Source organism: Nomia melanderi, chromosome 3, assembly GCF_051020985.1.
Source record: "Nomia melanderi isolate GNS246 chromosome 3, iyNomMela1, whole genome shotgun sequence".
NCBI classification, from domain to species: Eukaryota; Metazoa; Arthropoda; class Insecta; order Hymenoptera; family Halictidae; genus Nomia; species Nomia melanderi.
Window position 1 is genome coordinate 8538896 of NC_135001.1, and position 19952 is coordinate 8558847.

At 29.9% G+C, this 19952-nt stretch overlaps 5 protein-coding genes across 19 annotated transcripts in view; 1 reads left to right on the forward strand and 4 right to left on the reverse strand.

Annotated features, from left to right (window-relative positions):
- Larp4B (La-related protein 4B) overlaps nt 1-6635 on the reverse strand; it is a 14311-nt gene extending 7676 nt beyond the window's left edge. For 4 of the 7 annotated variants that reach the window (XM_031984424.2, XM_031984374.2, XM_031984366.2 and 1 more), the window contains exons 1-7: nt 6256-6602; nt 4498-4864; nt 3737-3986; nt 3477-3617; nt 2800-3024; nt 2379-2524; nt 1226-2065 (exon numbers count right to left, since the gene is read on the reverse strand). In XM_031984424.2, coding sequence (XP_031840284.1) covers nt 1226-2065; nt 2379-2524; nt 2800-3024; nt 3477-3617; nt 3737-3986; nt 4498-4864; nt 6256-6271 — 1985 coding nt within the window. In that variant the 5' untranslated portion in view covers nt 6272-6602. Of the gene's footprint in view, nt 1-1225; nt 2066-2378; nt 2525-2799; nt 3025-3476; nt 3618-3736; nt 3987-4497; nt 4865-6255 lie in introns of all 7 variants that reach the window. The other 3 variants (XM_031984394.2, XM_031984414.2, XM_031984404.2) reach the window with 3 other exon arrangements.
- Nucleotides 6636-7291: 656 nt separating this feature from the next.
- Nucleotides 7292-9327, reverse strand: eIF1 (eukaryotic translation initiation factor eIF1). The gene is made up of 3 exons (XM_031984438.2): nt 9155-9327; nt 8768-8925; nt 7292-8120 (listed from the first exon to the last, which is right to left on the reverse strand). Exons 1-3 carry the CDS (start codon nt 9180-9182, stop codon nt 7974-7976), a joined length of 333 nt encoding a protein of 110 aa, XP_031840298.1. The 5' UTR covers nt 9183-9327; the 3' UTR covers nt 7292-7973.
- Nucleotides 9328-9596: 269 nt separating this feature from the next.
- On the forward strand, nt 9597-13560 carry ArfGAP1 (ADP-ribosylation factor GTPase-activating protein 1). Of its 2 annotated transcripts, XM_031984845.2 has the most exons (9): nt 9597-9761; nt 10332-10478; nt 10549-10830; nt 10912-11123; nt 11472-11586; nt 11669-11758; nt 12298-12357; nt 12468-12640; nt 12734-13560. In XM_031984845.2, exons 2-9 carry the CDS (start codon nt 10419-10421, stop codon nt 12945-12947), a joined length of 1206 nt encoding a protein of 401 aa, XP_031840705.1. In that variant the 5' UTR covers nt 9597-9761; nt 10332-10418; the 3' UTR covers nt 12948-13560. The 2 variants fall into 2 exon arrangements, with proteins under 2 accessions (XP_031840705.1, XP_031840721.1); XM_031984861.2 differs by lacking the exons at nt 9597-9761; nt 12298-12357 and having other exon boundaries at nt 10089-10478.
- Nucleotides 13561-13693: 133 nt separating this feature from the next.
- On the reverse strand, nt 13694-14633 carry LOC116430563 (uncharacterized). The gene is made up of 2 exons (XM_031984884.2): nt 14257-14633; nt 13694-14160 (listed from the first exon to the last, which is right to left on the reverse strand). The coding sequence occupies exons 1-2, from the start codon at nt 14622-14624 to the stop codon at nt 13944-13946; spliced, it is 585 nt and encodes a 194-aa protein (XP_031840744.1). The 5' UTR covers nt 14625-14633; the 3' UTR covers nt 13694-13943.
- On the reverse strand, nt 14544-19822 carry LOC116429684 (uncharacterized). Of its 8 annotated transcripts, none has more exons than XM_031982945.2 (7): nt 19568-19822; nt 18886-19090; nt 18542-18760; nt 18135-18346; nt 17637-17974; nt 16286-17566; nt 14544-16182 (listed from the first exon to the last, which is right to left on the reverse strand). In XM_031982945.2, the coding sequence occupies exons 2-7, from the start codon at nt 19018-19020 to the stop codon at nt 15983-15985; spliced, it is 2385 nt and encodes a 794-aa protein (XP_031838805.1). In that variant the 5' UTR covers nt 19021-19090; nt 19568-19822; the 3' UTR covers nt 14544-15982. The 8 variants fall into 8 exon arrangements, with proteins under 8 accessions (XP_031838805.1, XP_031838787.1, XP_031838796.1 ...); XM_031982927.2 differs by having other exon boundaries at nt 19516-19822; XM_031982936.2 differs by having other exon boundaries at nt 19374-19822.
- Between the last annotated feature and the right edge of the window lie 130 nt (nt 19823-19952).

Sequence of the window (19952 nt, forward strand, 5' to 3'; positions counted from 1 at the left end):
AACTGTATTAGCGAGGCATTCCAAACAATATAATTAGATAATTTGTCACTCGATGGGAAAGAAGACAAATATCAATGAATAGAAATAAATGGCAAATTAGAACAACTGAGCACGCCTACAAAATTAACCACCATGGATAATAAAATAATTGGTAAATTTAGGAAAATTACACCTACTTCTTACCGCACTATGTATGAGTATAATGTGATTAAGAAAGGGAAAGCATAATAATAATAAAATTAAATAATAATAATAACAACAACAGGACACTTAAGTATTTTCATGTAATTTACATGTTTCCCTTAAAAAGTTAAAATTCAATTACTTGCGATAAAAGTAATAAAAAGTCTACAAAACGCTATCAAGTTGAAAAACGAAAAAGTTAAATTTATATTTCGTACTTTTTTTAAATTAATGTATACATTATTTAATTGAAAAATTAAAATGTATCGTTCATTTTTAATAAACACAATTTAAAATCATAATTTTGGAAAAAAATGTGTATTCCCAGATTTCGATTATTTAGATTATTTATTATTTTTGTATCGGATGAATCAATTTGTTACTCTTTTTTTCATCATATTCGCATAAATTAGTAACTAGGTATGTACTTCAACGATATTGCTATAATACCATACTAAAAGAATATATACTGAAACTAATGAACTATCATGTTATATCTTTCCCTTTCCTTCTTATAGATGATATGAAAATATAGGTGGACTATATAAACTTTCACTAATACACATCCACCATACAGAGCATAGCACGCAAATAATGCAGCCAACACTATCAAACATTGCTTAGCATTCTTTTTCAGGCTTTATACGACTTCCTGTACATGTCATTCTGATGTTTTGTGTATGTGTGCGTGTGTTTATATCCATGTAATATACCTGTGTGTATATCTATACATATATACATAGTATATGCAATATATCAATAAAAGCAATTGAAGAGTTTTAACAATAATTTATAATAAACAATACTTTAGAAATGTAATTAAACAACTATTAGCCTTTACAATAAGAATAAAACATATCCTATATTATACACATGTATGTACACAGCAGCCATACATATACATTTCCAACATATACATATATGTGTGTGTGTAAATACATGTATATGCAGTTTTCCCTCTGTGTACGTGTACGTGTATGTGTGTATATGTTGTGTGTTTTGCGCGATCGCGCGCGCGCGTATAAGAAGAAAGCACACTCACTTATCAGGAGATGACGGGGGAGTGAGAGTGATGGTGCTGAGAGCGATGTCTGTGGAGTCATTGTTGCTAGCAGAAGCATTAGAGCTGGTATTTGTAGATGTAACGGGAGTAGTCGATGCACTGCCAGAACCAGTTGGAGCTTCTAGCGAACCTGTATGACCACCAGCACTTGACCCTGGACTCGCAGACCTACTGCTGTTACTTGTCGGTTGTTGATACTGTTGTGAAGTTCCTGCAGGTTCTTTTTCTTTAACGCTTTTCAATTTTGCAGTACCTTTAACTACATCTGAAAGCCTATTCTGCGATTGCGTACAATCGGTACCAACAGTTTCTACTGAAGCATTATGGGATTTTGCAAGATCAGCATCTAGGCCAGGAAGAGGAGGAAAAGCAGAAGCTTCCAAATCGAATTGTACCCCTCGGTTACATTGTGTGTTATTATTACTGGCCGGGGTAGGTTCTCTGACCGATGGTAAAGGGCTACTATTAGCCTTGGATAACATTTCTTGGTCTTTGGTCCTACGGTGCATACGATGACGCGGGAACTGAACACCAGTGTCCAACGTCTGACCGTCATTTTCCTGTGATCCTTTAGAGTGATTGTTATTATACTGAACCTCTCCAGTCACTATGTTTGTATGCGAGGAATGGAACTTTGTGCCAGTCTGGTAGGAAGAAGTTGGCTTCACTGTAGGCAAGCTCGAAGTAAAGGTTGGAACTGTTGCTCCTAAGGATATTGGTGCTCCACTTATAGGTGGATGTGAGGTCCGACCCATTGGCACCATGTTGCCACCACCATCCATCAAAGCTGGTCTTTCAGACCCATTTCTTTGTTTATTTCTGTATCACACATATGTGTAAATATACATACATATACACGAACTGTACATTTTAATCGATCAATTAATTAATAGTGCAATATAGCAACAACCAGCATTATAATTGCACATGTTGTATGCTACATTATTAAACTCGTACACGAAAAAACTACTGCACTACTTAAATGTGTAATACTTTTCTAAGACGACTGAACTAACACTGAGAACTATATAATATATTATATAGCATAATATAGTATATTATATAGTTCAAGTAATAGAGGAGAAAATTCGATATAAATATGCTATACGAAATAATTATTGGTATTATATACCTGTGACGAGGATTGTATCTTGTATTGTGTGGCTTAAACGTATTATGCGGTGTAATACCATTCATTGTAAAAACACCTGACATATCGAAATAAGCAGGACTTGCCGGTCCCCAAGGCATTATTCCAGTATGATAGAATGGTTGGTGCTATAAAGAATATTTATGTATTACTAACTACAAGAAGACACGAGTTTTCAATAATTTTTCATGATTTCTGTTGAATCTTGTTAAAAACGCCTTTATGATCTCCATTTATTACCAATATCAGTAAAATTATACTATCGTATAAATGAATTATTTTTGACAAGTAACATGTATGTCTAAAATTTATGTAACCATATTGTTTGTGATATAAATATAATAATTATATTATTTAAGGCTGATAATGCAAGTAATATGAATTATAAATACCATTTACTTACATATAAATGAACTTGATTGGCATATGGCGGCATGGTGGTTTGAGGCATAGTAGTGCCATTTGAATAAAGGAAGCGTTGCTGATTAGCTGTATAGCTATTTGGATCATAAACTGGTGGTGGTGGTGGAGTTCTATAACCATTTTTTATACCGCCTACCCCAGCAACTGCTGGTATCGGTAGCCTATTCATTGGTTTAGCTTTGATTCTTGCCATTATTGGCTTTCCCTGAATTACAAACAATAATTTACTAACATTAACATATTAACATAAAAAATATGTAGGTACAAGTTATTTATTATATTAATAATATACTCTGCATAATATATTATATTCGATTAACGATTGTAATAATTGTAACTATAAAATAATTACACATACAATTGTATGAATAATAATAATTAGTGATATGAATATAGACCTACCATATAATTTTTATATGAATTGAGAAATAATATATACAAATAATAAAATAATATTAGTACATAAAAATATGTGAACAAAGTATAAATTTTTACGTCAAAGAAATTATGCATAATGATATTTTAATACAATTATTCCTATACACGTTTCTTAGAAATTACCAATTGAAATTATAATATTATATCTTTCCTATATCTTTCTATCTAAAATTAAAATATAATATTATATCTATAATATTAGTAATAATAATATATTACCTGAAATTCCCGAACTTCTTCACGTAAAAACCTATAGGCCTTCTGAGCATCTTCATCGGACTCAAATGTTACATACCAAGAACTATTATGGGCAAATTCACATGAAATAAACCTCGGACATCCTTCTCCAGAAAATAAGTTCTATAAATCGAAAAGAAATTTTATTAATACCTATCATATGAAATAAAGAATAAATAATAATAATGGTAGTAATAATAGTTAATGATAGATATAATAAACTAATACTTTTTTCCATTCACCTTCACATCTTCCAATGGTGTGCTATCTGGTATTTCACGTAGAATTACAATACATCGTTTATGATTAGGTCTTACTTTTTGTCCTTCTTCGTCAACTTGTACATTAGGAGACTCTCTCAAAACCTCTGTTATAAGTTTTATATCCTTTGTTAATTTTTTCACTTGATTAAAATTTGCTACTGTCCATATTGGTACATATTGATCATTATCCATTTGTGATAATAAATATGTATCATTAGCTAAATTTTCTCTAAAATAATATATACGCGCAGTGAAATACAAGTAATATTTTAAATAAGGAATACTAATCTGTATTTGAACTATGTCGCTTATTATTCAGTTTAACCCTATGCCTTATAATAAGAAGCAGCATTCACGATAAAAGTATTAACTTGAATTCAAGAAATTAAGAAGTATTTGAATTATTTGCATTGTTAAGATTCAAGTGAAATACTATTTCTCCACATTTAATATTCAATCTGTACAGTAAATATATAATTACAACGAACATAGAATTCTTTTATATTGTATTGTGTGCATGATAAGAAATAAAATATATAAAGTATTGCATAACAAGAAAATCCTAAAGTAAATTACTGGTATTTTTAATCTTCATAATAATACTAATAGTAATAAAGCAGGGTCTCTCACTGTTTAATACAAAATGATAATTAATAATAGAAGAAAGTAATAATAACAGAAAAATAATCTTCTGGTAACTAGTTATAAAATTACAAATGTAATACTAGCATTACAATTACCTAGAGAAATAATATTCAAGTTGCGAAGAGAGCATTTGTTTTAATTGTTCCAAAGGTATACCAGAGGACGATAAATCAGCCATTGGAGCAGTTTGATTTGGCACATCACCTAAAGCAGGAACTTCCACTGGACCATAACCCGCAGCACCTCCTATACCTATGGCATGCTGCTGCGAGGGTTCCAAATTACCAACACCTGCCTCTAGTATTAATTCAGTTCCACTCGGAGCACCGTTCATAACGTTGTATTCTAAATTGGTTGCAGTGTTTCCAATTGCACCCCCAACTGAACCCAAAGGTTCAGGGGTGGCTGGATAAACCGCCCCTGGTTGGAGCTTCCCAATGTCCCCATTCATGTACACGTACCCTATGAAAAATAGAAAGTATATTGAATAAAATGAAAATTTGTACATATGCTATATTTCGTTGATACAACCAGTAATCCATTGTAGGTCATACTTACATGTTACAACATGTAACGTATAACTACATAAGTTACTGATCTGTATTCTACTTATAAAAGGTTTGATTCTATATGAAATTTTATCATAACACATCGAAAACAAAATGATGTTTCTCACAATATGTATGTACAGCTACAGATTCATTAAACCACGTTGGGTCACATGAAGTAATCATTTACAGTATGATTATAATGAAATTAAAAAAAATGTTTTCTTATAACTCCTATAATCTAAGTCTTTTAATAGCAAGGACATTTAACAATTAACAGAAGAAATCGATAATTTTGGATAATGACTTCTTGCCCTTTCTTAATGAAACATTAATTAAAGAAAAGTATTCGTTTATATTATTAAGTACGTATGTATATTGAACAAGATATGACTTTTCTTAAGTGTATGAATTCTACAAATGTTTTTCTACGTTAAATCATTACAAATAATAAAATGAATGAAATTCTGATATACAAAGTCATATTATGAAGGTACTTTTTGGAATTGTCATAAACAGTATGTAATGCAACATACCAGTCTGATGTAATACATTTGTGATACCTATATATATAACGTATACACACATCATGAACACATTCGTACATATACGTAATTGACATGGTCGTGTGTCACGAACAATGCGCGCGCGCACTCATGTTCAATAGCACCTAATGCGAATCACAACGTGTGTATGTATCCGTATGTGCGTGTGTGTGTATGTGTGTGCGCGCGCGCGCGCGCGCGAGCGGACAAGCGGGCGTGTGTGCGTGCTCAAATGCATATATGTACGCGTATTCAAATTATACAAACTTACATTATATCCCTATCAACTATGAAGGAACAATAAACGTGAAAATGAAAGGTTCGAAATTTTTTTTCACGATTTTCTAGAACGACAGTTTTCGAACAGTTATTTTTTAAATCCAAACGAGGGATGTACAATACAAGATTTCAGGCATCAAAATCATAATGGAAATTGAAATTGTTCCACTGACTCTGATTAAAGTCAAAACTGAATGTTGATCGTACAAACCGTGCCACATGCTAAGATTTGCTCTCGTTCAGAATCAATGTGTAATCGTCAAGCATTCACACTTAAACGTCACATTGTATCCTTCTGATATAGTTCTTTGGGAAAGGTTACAGCATGAAAAGTAAAAATTTTGAAAAGGCAAGATATGCAATATGTTGGATGCGATTAGCCAAATATAGAGCGAGACGTTGGCCGGGCCAACACGTTCACGCACGCAGATATGGTGACAACCACTTGGACAGTACACTTATGCGTATCGTATATCGTTACCGAAATCACCATTCATCCCGAAACAATCCCGGATTCCATGTGCCTTTATCAATAGGTGTTCTCGGCAGCTTCGTTTACTGGCTCGTTCTTCGGGTGTAAGTACCGTGAGCGCACACGGTTGTGCGCAAAAAACGCAACCTTATTCCTCGTTCTCAAGCTATGAATAGTTAGCCATAAGCATCTGCCCTCAATCCTCTACATCATTTGGATCAATGTGATTCGCGCCGTTTTAGAATTTTATAAAATTCTTACCGAGAAGATGAATCAACTCAACACAATTTCTCAAGGAAACTACAAAATGGCCGACACAGAAAGGCACATGCCGTAGCTCAGTGCATTATGGGTCGGAGTATGTAGCCCAACAGTAGCGACATCTAGCGGTTAAACCGCACGATTGGAACCCGCTAAATTTAAAGGTTTCCAGATCTTTAAAAATTATTATTCATTTTGCTGAGCGTAATAAAGAGGAATGCAACTTACATTATACTATACTTTATCCTATCCTACAATTCTGATAACTTCTGTTATTACTTGCAAACGTTATACAAATATAAAAACATTAAATCAATTCTAACGTGAAACATGGGTATGTACATAAACGTGGAATGTGTATATAGAAGTGATGAATATAACTGTGTGAGTGAAAGTTTACACACACGCACACCAAGTATGAATGAAACTGCGTTTGCATATGTCACTCCCGACAAAACATTTAATCATTTATACTACAGAACATATAACGTTATGAAATAGATGCCCGGATTCGTTTGATTATTTTGTGTAGTAAACATTTTCAATATAAATCTGATCTAAACATTGATACTCCGTTCTTTTCTCGCATGAAATTGCAAAATAAACGAGTATGAGAAATTACCATTAACAACATATTTACAATACTTAAGAACCTTAGTATTTCGCAAATTTCACTTAATATACAAATTTACAATTTCTATCAATTTATTCGATATTTATTGTTTTATTCAGTCGTGTAATATCTATTTGGAGAAGGTGAGGAAATAGATCATAAAGTCGCATAATTGGTGAATTACCATTTATTTATTTAGAACAGCCACATTATTATTGAAAAAAATTGATCTCACGTTGTCAATACTGTATTAAAAAGGAAAAAATTGGCAATTCTCCCTACAAAATCTGTTACAATAAAAGATGATCATTTCAATAAATAATACAATCAATGCGGAATCAAAGGCACAAAACTTTGAGATGACAATATAAAATCATGTTTGTTACCCTTAGTGTATAAAAAAACAAAGCATTCATCATTACACACAGTAAGCCAATCTGCAGCCTAAAACAATTCTTTTTTTACCTCTCTCTGAATACATCTATAGCGCCGAGATACATACTACCTAATTCCAGAAAGAAGAGCCATCCGTTGCTATTTGTATCTATCCCTTGTATATGTATTTTCTCAAATTACTAAGTTAATTATCGCTACTACTTTAAATGTGATGAGTTTAGTGGATTATCTAACATAAGGCTGTAAAATATCGCTTCCTACAAGCTTACAAATGTCTGATTAGAATATTGTGCCTATATCGTTACTGTTATATATTTTTTATTGAAATATATATGTGTATATAATAGGATATCTCACGAAATATCAACAAGTATTAGTGACTGATACAGATAATTTAAGATGATAAGGTGTTGATGATGGTGGTGTGTTCTTAGATAGTGGCATGGGTGTTTGTTGGTTAAAAACCATGGACTTTGAGTTGGTCAGGTTTAGCCAGACCTGACTTTGTTAGCCACTGGCATATATTTTCTCGCTGGTCCCCCTGCAGCTGCAACACCTCCCCGTACTCCGGGTGCTCGATTACTGTCCCATTGCAGGCGAACTCCTATGAATAAAAATTTTATTCTCCACTTTCAACAGTTTCTTCTATAGGTCTTTCTACTCTGACCATTCTTTGATGAAACATGTATATAAAATGTTGTAGGAATGTCAAATATTTTACCAAATTAATAATTTATCAAACTTGTTCATTTCTATCCAGAATTAATTAATATGTGTCTTTATACTCAAAACAATACATTTTAAATACTTTTTGTGCCCATTAATTCTTTAAATTAATATAAAATAACTATGATCAATCAGGTATTTGAAATTACATACATGAAGTTATTTTGAATTATTTGTAATAGTTTAGATCTAGATAAATAGTAAATTTCATAAATACCAATATCCCAGATAATATATCAGAAGTATGTGTAAATTATAAAACGTTACTTACACATAATAAATTTAACATATCTTTAGATTAATATTAAAAAACATGGTAATAACAATAAAATTGACAATATTTTTGCATAAAAAAGTACATATAAGACGCGAATATAAAAAAATATGACTTCTGAAAATTTTCATGAAACTCATTTTCACGCTATACAATCGTTTGCATCGGTTCTATTTTTAGCACGATGCGTGACACTGACAAAAGATTTACTCATCAAAATGCGTATCGAATTTTTAAAAATTTATAATTACCTTTTTACATGCTCTCACTATTTTCTTCAAGTCATATTCAGATGAAAGCCCTTGCACCGTGGTTAAGGTCTTACGACCATTCCGTTGCTGGATCCTTATATGCACGAGACCGTCTTGGACATCATCATCTGAACCCTTGATTGCATCTGCAAAGGGGTCTAGAAAAAAAGAAAAAAAGCAATTTATTATACATTAAAATCTCTTTAACCATATAGTTAAACAATAATATTCTTGGCAAAAGCTGTTACATGAGAGAGATGAACGGAAAATTGACGCGGAATATTAATTGATTGCGTACTATGATGCAAGCAAAAGACGCCGTCGCCATTTTGACAAAACTATCTTCTTGAATATGATCAGCTCGGAACTAGAAAATATAATACTTGCCGAATGTGTTGAGATTCTGGATGGACATACGACAAACAAAATATATCCCCGGGAGATATAGAATTGCAAAGTGCAAGTGCAGCTGAGAAAAATTACGGATGACGTAGGATAACAGAAGCACACGCAAGAATACTGCTAAACCCAAAAAACCTTGTACAGAGGTCAAACTCAACCGGAAGTAAAAGTTGCATTTGTCATGAACAGTAGGTGGGGTTGCGCATGCGTTCTATTAACTACACAAGTCTCGTTTACATGAGAGGCCAGGATTCTTATTCGATTGGTAGAAACATAGCAAGTTTATCTATTTATCTTCAAACTGTTAAAAAACAGATTTAATGATTTTGGACAAACAATATTACTATAAGCAGCAGTAAAAATAAATAATGAAGTGAATTTAGTATTTCTTATATGAAACGAAAGTTCTTTTATATTATTCTAATTTTATATATGATCAGAATGTTTTACATTAAGGGTGTTTAAATTGGTGCCTGCAGATACTCTAGTGATACTCTCCTCACAAGTTGTCCTCTTCATTCCTACTTTTACCTGTTGTATTGAACACACATAGAACTGCTGCATCGCAGCCTTGAGCAGCTTTTTCAGTGAGGTAATGGAGGAACGCTATTTTCGAGTTACTAGTACGAGGGGAGTAAATTAGACACCTCTGTTTTAGATATATTTAAATAACAATGTATTTTTCATTAAACAGAAGTCAATAATAACTAAATTTTTATATTAAAAATAAGAAACAAATTAATATCTATCGACTAAAATATATAATAATTTTCATTAATTTTCTTCTACTTATTCCCTTTATTTTTTGTGAAGATTTATTATCATTTTATATATAGATATAATTTTAACGTACTTGGAAACAAGAACAAATATGCTGTTAGAGTGCAGCACCGCACATCGGTAAAGTGTAGAAGTACGTGTACTTAAATTTTTAGTTGTTGCATGATGGTCTTCCTACATCTATGAAATATCCCATGAAATGATCCCTTCACCAGAATTGGTGACGATATTTAATTTTATTGTACATGTATAATACATTTATTCTTTTCTATAAAGTAAAATTTAAAATAAATACCAGTCAATTGGTATTTAACAAAAGTGGTTGACTGTTTCTGTTATTTGTCGTTATCTGTATAAAAATTGGGAATAATGAAACATTAAGAAACAGAAAGCAGAAAGTGCAGCAGGGTGGACCTTTAATTTGGATAATAAACATATTAGACTTGACTTAATCTCAGTGACAACAATTATGGCCAGTCCGCGAACTCGAAGAGTTTTAAGTGAATTAAAACCTAAAGACGAAAATAATGTAATTTATTCATTTATTTTTTTGAATGTCTTACCATATGTTCATTTTACCATATCTTATTTTTTTACAGAGATGTTTTGAATGTGGTATACATAATCCTCAATGGGTATCTGTTACGTATGGTATATGGATCTGTTTAGAATGTTCAGGCAAGCATAGAGGACTTGGTGTTCATTTATCATTTGTTCGCTCTATTTCTATGGATAAATGGAAAGATTTGGAATTAGAAAAAATGAAAGTTGGCGGAAACAAAAATGCTAGAGAATTTTTTGAATCGCAACCAGATTGGGATAAGAATATGTCTATAACACAAAAATATAACACCAAAGCAGCAGCATTGTATAGAGACAAGGTAAATGTGCTTTATAGAGCTTATCAAGGTAGACATAATTAAAGTCAATTTTACACAAATAATTATAAATGTAATTATTAGATTACAACATTAGCCCATGGTGAAAAATGGAGTCCAACTACTTCCATAGCTAAAGATTTCGAACCTACATCATATTCTACAAATCAACAAGATTATTCATATTATCAAAGCGATATGCCCTCTTCGTATCAAAATTCTGATTCAAGTGGTTATAAGGCTCAAACTGAAGCTTTTTTTGCTAGAAAACAAAGTGAAAATGCTACTCGTCCAGAGTAAGTAGTATTAATTATATAAATATATAATTCAAATTACAGTGGTATCTCAACTTACAATCTGTTCTACATACAAACTTTTCAACATATGAATTTTTTTCGTATTTCATTTTGATTCCTTTAGATACAAACTTAATTTTGAGAAACAAACTGTAATGCTTTTGTACTCCCAAGATATAATATAAAGGAAAACTGAGTTTCAAGATTCAAACTTCTGACTGAAACGAATTAAGTTTGTAAATTGAGGTACTACTGTATGTCATACATATTACATTTATATTAATTACAAATATAATTATGATATTTATGATGCAGTAATAACATATATACTCGTATATGTTTTTACAGGAATGTTCCACCTAATCAAGGTGGTAAATATGGAGGATTTGGTTATCAAATGGATCCACCACCTAGAAGTACATCACAAGAATTTTTTGATACTGCAGTATCTTCTTTAGCAAGTGTAAGAATTAAAATATTATTATTGCGTTCTATTTGTAGACACATATGTATACACAACTTGTAATTAATATCTAAAATTTCAGGGATGGTCAATATTTTCTTCATCTGCCACAAAAATAGCAAGCAAAGCTACAGAAAATGCTATTAGAATTGGAGAATTAGCAACACAAAAGGTACACAAATAAAATTTTAATAACAGTATACAAATGGATGTATACATTTTGAACATATTGTTAAATTATTTTATAGTATATAGACAATTAATTCTTCCTTCGCATTCCTTGCATCTAAGTAGAAAATTGCTCATAATATATCACAATAGAGCAATATTGGCATCCTGGCTGTTAATTATATTTTAAGTTAAGCGAATTATTAAAAAACAATGTTCACGAACTATCATTACATTTTTAATGGTGATGCATAGAAACCCTTTTTTTATTTATTTTATTTAACATATGTACATGTTATATACGTTTTTCGTCCATCTGCGATATTTGCATCTAATGAATAATATTCAAGTGTCATATATTTGTAATAGCAGTAGTGGAAGTACTAATAAAATTACAATAGCATGCTCGTTTATTATAAATTTGTTATATTTGTTAATTTGCATTTTCATAGTAATGTCAGTTTTAGAAATGCAGTATATTATGTAAGAGTATTTTTCAATTATTTTTTTCATTTTTTAGTTGTTTTATTTCGTTTTTATTAGGTCCGTGATGGTACTTTATTGGAAGACGTTGGAGCGCAAGTTAATAATTTAGCTGCAAAGGTAGATAGTTAAAAAGATATGATTCAATTTCTTTAACCTTTTTCAGTACCATACCACTTCATTTTAAGATTGATAAGTTAATGAATACATTGTTTTTATTTATGATACAGGTTGGAGATTTGGGAAGAAGAGGATGGGGCGATATTGGTGGAACAAATTCAATGGAACAAAATCAATATAATTCAAAAGAAAATTATCAAAGTTCTTCTGCCAGATACCAGAACAGCGAAGTTGAATCTTATTCTACGGAAAAAACGTCTTTAATGAAAACGTCACAGTCAAAGTACATTAACAAATTATTTGTTAGATTTGCAGAATCTGTTATTTAAATGCTTCAAAAACTAAATTAATTATATAACATTTCTTTTCACTTTAGAACTAACACGTCAACCACAAATTCTGTGTGTGAATGGGATTGGGGTAATGATGCAAAACTCAGCAAGGAGAAAGTGACAGATATTAAATCAACTGTAAAGAAATCAAAAGACAAAGTTAAAGAAGAAGCTTTAATCAACTTTGGTACTGATAACAATATACCAAATTGGGATTCAAAATTAGAAGACGACGCATGGGAGATATTAAAAAATTAATTATTATTACTATGAAATTAGGTAATTCTCATCAAAATTCAAGATCATTAAATGGTTTCTTATAGATTTTGAATCTATATAAAGTACTATAATAGTAATAAAAATGAAATTATTTTTATTTCATACTCTACCATTTTGTTGCAAAAAGTGTGTGTAAGTAGTATATTCTTAAAAAAAAAATAGATGTTTATTTGTAAGTAACGAGTAAACATGTATTGTATGTTTCAATAAGAATATGTAAGTACTGTTAACAAATTTAAATTTTACTGTTAATGCACATAAAGGCAAAAGTGTGTGCCTGCTTTAACGTTTATTTATCTTTGCATTTATTAGAGATTCAAACTATTATTAAATTTCATCGATGACTTTTATACAATTAAAATAATTTGTATATTAAAAATGTAGCAGGTACATTGTACAATATTATACACTTTTAATACAAGAAAGTATAACTATTTTACTTTAAAATGCGTATTATAGAAATTAATTTTATATAATTGTCAATGACATTTATTGATTAATATACTTATGATACTAATGTATTTGCAAATCTGCAGTTATTACAAGAATGTCAATAGAATTTACTTTTAATTTAATATCTTAATCGAGTCGTACAGTCTATTTGTATTTTAAATAAGGAAAACAAATTTAAACGAAGTTAGAAAGTCATGTACAATAATTTTATGCCTTAAAATATTAATACATTATTATAATTTGAAATTGATATTTCTCTTGATTAAACTGTATACAAACAAAAAAATTATCTGTTTTATTTTTGATAAAAAAAGTGTACACACTGCAAAAATTAATCTTAGTTACTCCATTTATATACATATTTTCGATGCTCATTGTTCTATTATTATAAGAAACAAAATACAGTTGTTAAGTTTAATTAAATATTTAAAAAATTCTCTATACAAATATATACTTTTCTTACAATAAAAAAAGTATTAAACAATGCAAATGTATATAACTGTGTAAATTAAAGCTTGAACATTATAAGGAATCTGTGGTCTTTCCTGGATACACTTTCTTAATGTTCTTTTTGTTATAAATTTTTCCAACGTACTCCCAAATTTCTTTTCGGTAGTTTGGCCACACTTTATTTTGTACTTTATACAATGCATAATAAAGTAAATTTAAATCTTTTTCTGATAGATCAAGATGCGACGGTTGTTCGAAACATGAACGATAAAGAAATTTATATATTGCTCTAAAGAAAAATAAATAATGTTATTAACATTATGAACATATCAGTTTGTACAAATAAAAATAAATAATAAAAGAAATTAAATAGTATAATGTATACCTGAAATCATATCCATCTGCCTCTGTTGTTGGATGATCTTCAAATAAATATATAAATAATAATGCTTCCGGTATTAAACTGTCACCAGGTTTGTATATACCGGAGTTTAACCATTCATCTAATATTTCAGTTTCATATAAGTTGTTTGCCATAGTTGAATATTCAGATATCTTTAACTTAATATTTTCAGGAGATATGCATGGCAACATCTTTGATATAGCAGTGATATTGTTGGAACCATGTTTTTTGAGTGCTTCTAATAGAGTCCTTTTATCTGCATCACTCCATTCTATAACTTTATCTTCTGTGCCACTGTCTGTTTTATTTTTATTAGTTTTTCTTCGTGAACGTTTTCGCTTAACATCCATTTTTACGTTTATTGACAGAAAAATTAGTATCCTTTTTCGTATGTGTCGTCATAAAACGTAAGCACTATATATTGCTATTTTTGTTTAAACGACGAAATATGAAATAAAAGAATAATTGTTTAATATCGTTAAAAAAATGAAAAATATGTAAGCATGACTATGTATTCAATAGCAATAAATTGTGCACGTTTAAAATTTTATAAACATTCAAGATGATCGTATTTAAGGAGAAAAAAATGGAAAACCAATTTTCCTTTAGTTCGTTTGATACCACCTATTACTTTTTTCAAAGACTTGATGTCATGAAATACTTCTCAGAGTCAACTGTAAATGTATATCTCACTGATGAATACACAAGATGTCGCTACAGTATTATATCGACAAATGTGCAGCAATTCATATGCAAAAATTTGATAAAGAATTGTAATAATAAAATTTTGGTTTCCATTTTTATAAAATCTTGCAAATTTATAACACAATATTTTATTGTTATATTAATAAAGTTATTATAGTAATAAATTATAATACTTCCATATAATATAATACCTGCATCTAATAATTCGAAAACATATTATTAGTAGATAAATTATATATTACATGTATTATTACTATTACTTATTGCTCGTGAATTTTCATTCAATATAACTTAAATGTAAAGTAATGGTTATTATTGACATTATAATTAACGCTATATAATTACTAAATTAAAATAAAAAAAGTTGTAAGTCATTTTAAATTTATTCAAGTTTTAAAAATCTAATAAACAGAAAACATATACATAAAAAGTATGTATCACGCAATATATATATATATATATATATATATATATATATATACTCTAGCTTTTAATAGAATTGTTGTATTTACAATGATCATGCCATCAAGGTATGAGAGTAAGTTCAATGTACATCACTTAACTTATGAATAGGCTGACTTACCTAATTTATTCAATTGCATTCTTGATCTAATTCTCCAAACTTCTCCTCAATTTCAATTAAAGTTTTAAGTTTCAGTACTTTATTATTTCATAAATAATACCATGATTAAATACAAACGTTAATTAGGAGAAGTCAGCCTTTATATTAATATTAAACTACGAATGTATATGACATTGTAAAATTAAATGATTTATTACATACATAATGTATGTAAATAATATATACATTGGACTAAACATCTAATGTGCTTTAAAGTGAAAGATATCTCTTTTCCAACAAACATATAAATATTTCCAATTTTTATTGGAAGTATGAACTTTATATTATACATATTTCACATTAGAAGAAATTATATAGTAACAATTTTTGTCACGTATCACCATTTTTTTTTAAATTTCTATGCATTAATCCTCAAAGCAATCAAAGTTTTCGCGGTCGTCCCCGTTTTCTCAATGTTGTAATCTTACTTGTCACTGATCTTGTAGTGTGCAATTTCTTTTGAATATTTGCTATAGTCTTTGTATTCTTTTGCATACGTCGATGCTTTTTTAAATGTTGTACAAAGAGCAATCTGGACCTTATTAGCTTCTGGCATATGTGACACTTGTGTATCTTATGTTCTGTAAGGTTAAAAGACAAATAAAATGTTATATGTATATAATACTAGTAAATACATACATAGCAATAAGAAATTGTAAACAAACGAGTTGAATACAAATTTACCAGTTTTTTTTGTACCATGCTGTAAACAATGTGCTCTCAATAAGGCAGCGCTTGGGAACCATCTACCGCAATCAGAGCAACTCAACTTTTTTACTTCCCAGGTAATGTTTGGTCGTTGACTTCTTTTTCTTTTCATCTTTTTAATCATAGTTAACTGCTTCTTAGATTCAATAGGTTCTTTTTTCTCCTCGACCTCTATGGATGGTCGTTCGATCGAGGATTTACTAAATCTACGTTTTTTCCTATGAGAATGTTCAGAACGTACATGACGCGCTAATACAACCACCACATCGAATTTCTGTTGACATATTTTACAAGCGTACTGTTTTTTCACCGTGTCTTCGTTCGTTCGACTCGTATGTTTGATTTTCTGTTCGCTAAATCGAATCGCGTTTGATGGTGATTTTGAGCAAACTCGTAAATGAGTTTCTAAAGCTCTTTGTTGCCGGAAGTTTCTTGCACAGTATTGGCACTGCGGCAAAATCTTTTTTGAATTTGACTGTGACGATTCATCATCAGAATCTCCTACCATAATAATTTCATTTTCTTTATCGCTAGAATATTTATCTTTACTATCGTCTATGGTTATTTCAACAACATCCCTCTTTGACTGAAGCATATTTTCTTCTTCGTCAACGTCGATTTCAATGATTTCAACTTCCTTACGTTTAATCCTTTTCATTCTCTTTGCTTCGTTGCTCCTTTGACGATACCTTCTTCGCTTCCCTCTTTTCTTAACATTATTATCTTCTTCGCTTAAAAGAGACGCCGGTTGTATAATTATTTCTGAATCTTCACGATTCACAGAAATTAATTGTTGTTTACGAGATCTTTTAGTTTTGTATTGTATTTGTGTTGATTCCGGTGATACGCATTCTATAGAACCATTTGAGAGATCTAAATTTGTGTTACTCGACATTTCATCCATTGTCGAATTTATAAATGGCTCCAGTGATTCATTCTGATCTATTAAATTTAGCTTTCTTTCCGTCAAAGTATTAGAAATGTGATTGCAATTAGAATTGTGATTCAACTGTGAGTGATCGTATTCGGTTTCTTTAATATTTACAAAGTTGTTTTGATCTTCGTCAGATTTTTTACTCAATTGCTTTCTTGATGATTTTGATTCGGAAGCTTTAAGATTTCGAAGAGTAGTTTGGATCTCGTCGAAGGTCAATTCAGAATCAGATTGATCACCTTCAAAGAGAATATACTGTACAGTTGACTGTTCTATAAACTCACTATCACTTTCCTCCTCTTCTTGATAATCTTCAGAGTTATCTGAAATTTTCACAAATTTCAAAATATAATAGCACAAAGTATACAATGTTATAATATTTTAAGTACATACCAATGTTTACAGAACAATTATCCATCATTAAGTATGTTAAATCTGACTGTTTATCATCAGCTGCGTATATAATGTTAGGAACTTGTTTCAAATGTAGATCTAAATTAGAATCTTCTGTCAATGTTTCTGAATTTTCTTCCCATAAATTATCTTTCTTTTGTATTTTTTGATTTCCAGATGATATAATTTTATTTTCATTATGTATCAAAATGTCATTTGTAGAAACATTTTTGGGAAAGAATATTGGTGGCTGTGTTGTTAATAATTGTTTTTTTATTTGTGTTGGTTTTCTTACAGTTCTAACAGCACCTTCACCTATTAATCTTTCAACATCAGCCCTGCAAATATAATTATTTTATTATTTAAAAGTACTTTTTCATACATCTATGGAAAAGTGTCTAATGGTTAATGAAAATAATAACTCTTGATCCATAAATAACTAAATAATTGTTTTTTGTAAATCATTTAAAATCAATGGTCCTAAATGAAAGTACATACTTCATAAGAAACTGAAAACTTGTTGGAGGTACACCAGATTCGTCGTACATTGCTACAGCAAAAATTTCTTCTGAATCTTCTACTGCGTATAATGCCAGTTGTTGGCCAGTAGCAGTCACGAATGTTGCTATTGTTTCCTCATCTTCATATTGATCATCACTTGTTAATTTATTACAACCAATTTCTGACTCACTTTCTTCTGGCTCTGGTAACTATAGAATTATATAAAAATGCAATATATTAAAAGATAAAATGTTTCATTTTTATATTTAGTAACTTGTATAAAACAAAATATATTGGTATAATAAAACAAAAAATATTTAAATATTCTACGCGTATAAAATTCATTTTATGTTAACGCTATATAATCTTCTTAAATGAAATTTTAAAAATTAGTCACTATTTACCAATAAGTCATCGTTATTGGTATCATTTGAGAGCCATTTCTGTTTATCAATGTTCCTTGTAGATAACGATACAGAATCTTCGACATATTCAACAGGCATTGTTGTATCTATACTTTCTTCAAAATATTCAGATGTTTCTTTAGATTTGCAGATATCTTCTTCAGAAATTTGTTGGTTTATATCCATATTTTCATCTACCACTATTTCTTCACCGACAACCTGCATAAATTATTTACAATTGATATACTTTATGGAAAATAGATAGAATTATATAATTCTGTACATAAAATATTTAACAAATTTGTTTAAATATATATACATTATAGTATTTAATATTTTGTTACCAAGGATTCTTCCATGTTTTCAAATTTAGGTAAAACCATAAATTCGGTTGAACTTTCATCCATCGTACATGCTGTTTGTATGATTTCTTCGGAAACCATTTTATTGTAGTTATTAACATTATTCATAAATGACATATTTTTGTACTACACTTTCTCTTCACTGATATCACACCTTTGAACGTACGTGTTAAAAAAAACAAAATTCCTAAAACATAGAATCAACAACATATATATTCAGAATATATTAACTTAATAAATGAAATATTACTGAGGTTATTTCATTTATTAAAATGTGGTGAAAAAATATTGACGAATACTTGTTAATGGTTAGACCCGTCGTTACATTATAAATTTATAAAACAGCAACATTATTTGCAACAACATTTAATTAAATATAGTTTCTTTCTCATGTATAACGGAAATTTATATGTATCATGAATGTTCATACTTATATCGACTAAGAAAAATACACAACACCTTTGAACAACCTTAAAGTTCCATAACATTATAACCCAAATAATATAATTAAAAATGGTAACGGTAGAACATATATCCTATTTTTCAGAATTTTTTTTTTATAAATTGCTGAATCTTGTGTCTCCGCATACAAAAATATAGAGCAATACATACATAAACTATCAAGTATAACACAAGCTTCCGTTTCCCAATTTACTATACATACATAATTAATATTAGATACACACAGAATTTATGCTCTATACACATGTACTTAAAAACATAACCTCAGAGGCATTACGCGTTACGCACGTTACGCATTTAGAAAGTTCATCTTGAAGTTGTCATAGATTTTAGGTGAATTTTCTTATCAACGAATTACAATGTTATGTTTTCGTAACTAAATAGCAGATGAATAGCTAAAAATAGAAATATAAATAGATATGCAACTCGATAAATGGGAGGTAGCCTCAATACTTGAAGGCTTGATTGCAGATTGTCCGTATTGAAAATGGTTGTTTATGTCTACTATTGGATATTATATCGTTGCATCATTTTTCGATTAATAATATTAAAAAGAGATAAATTATAGTACTGTTAATATCCAACTG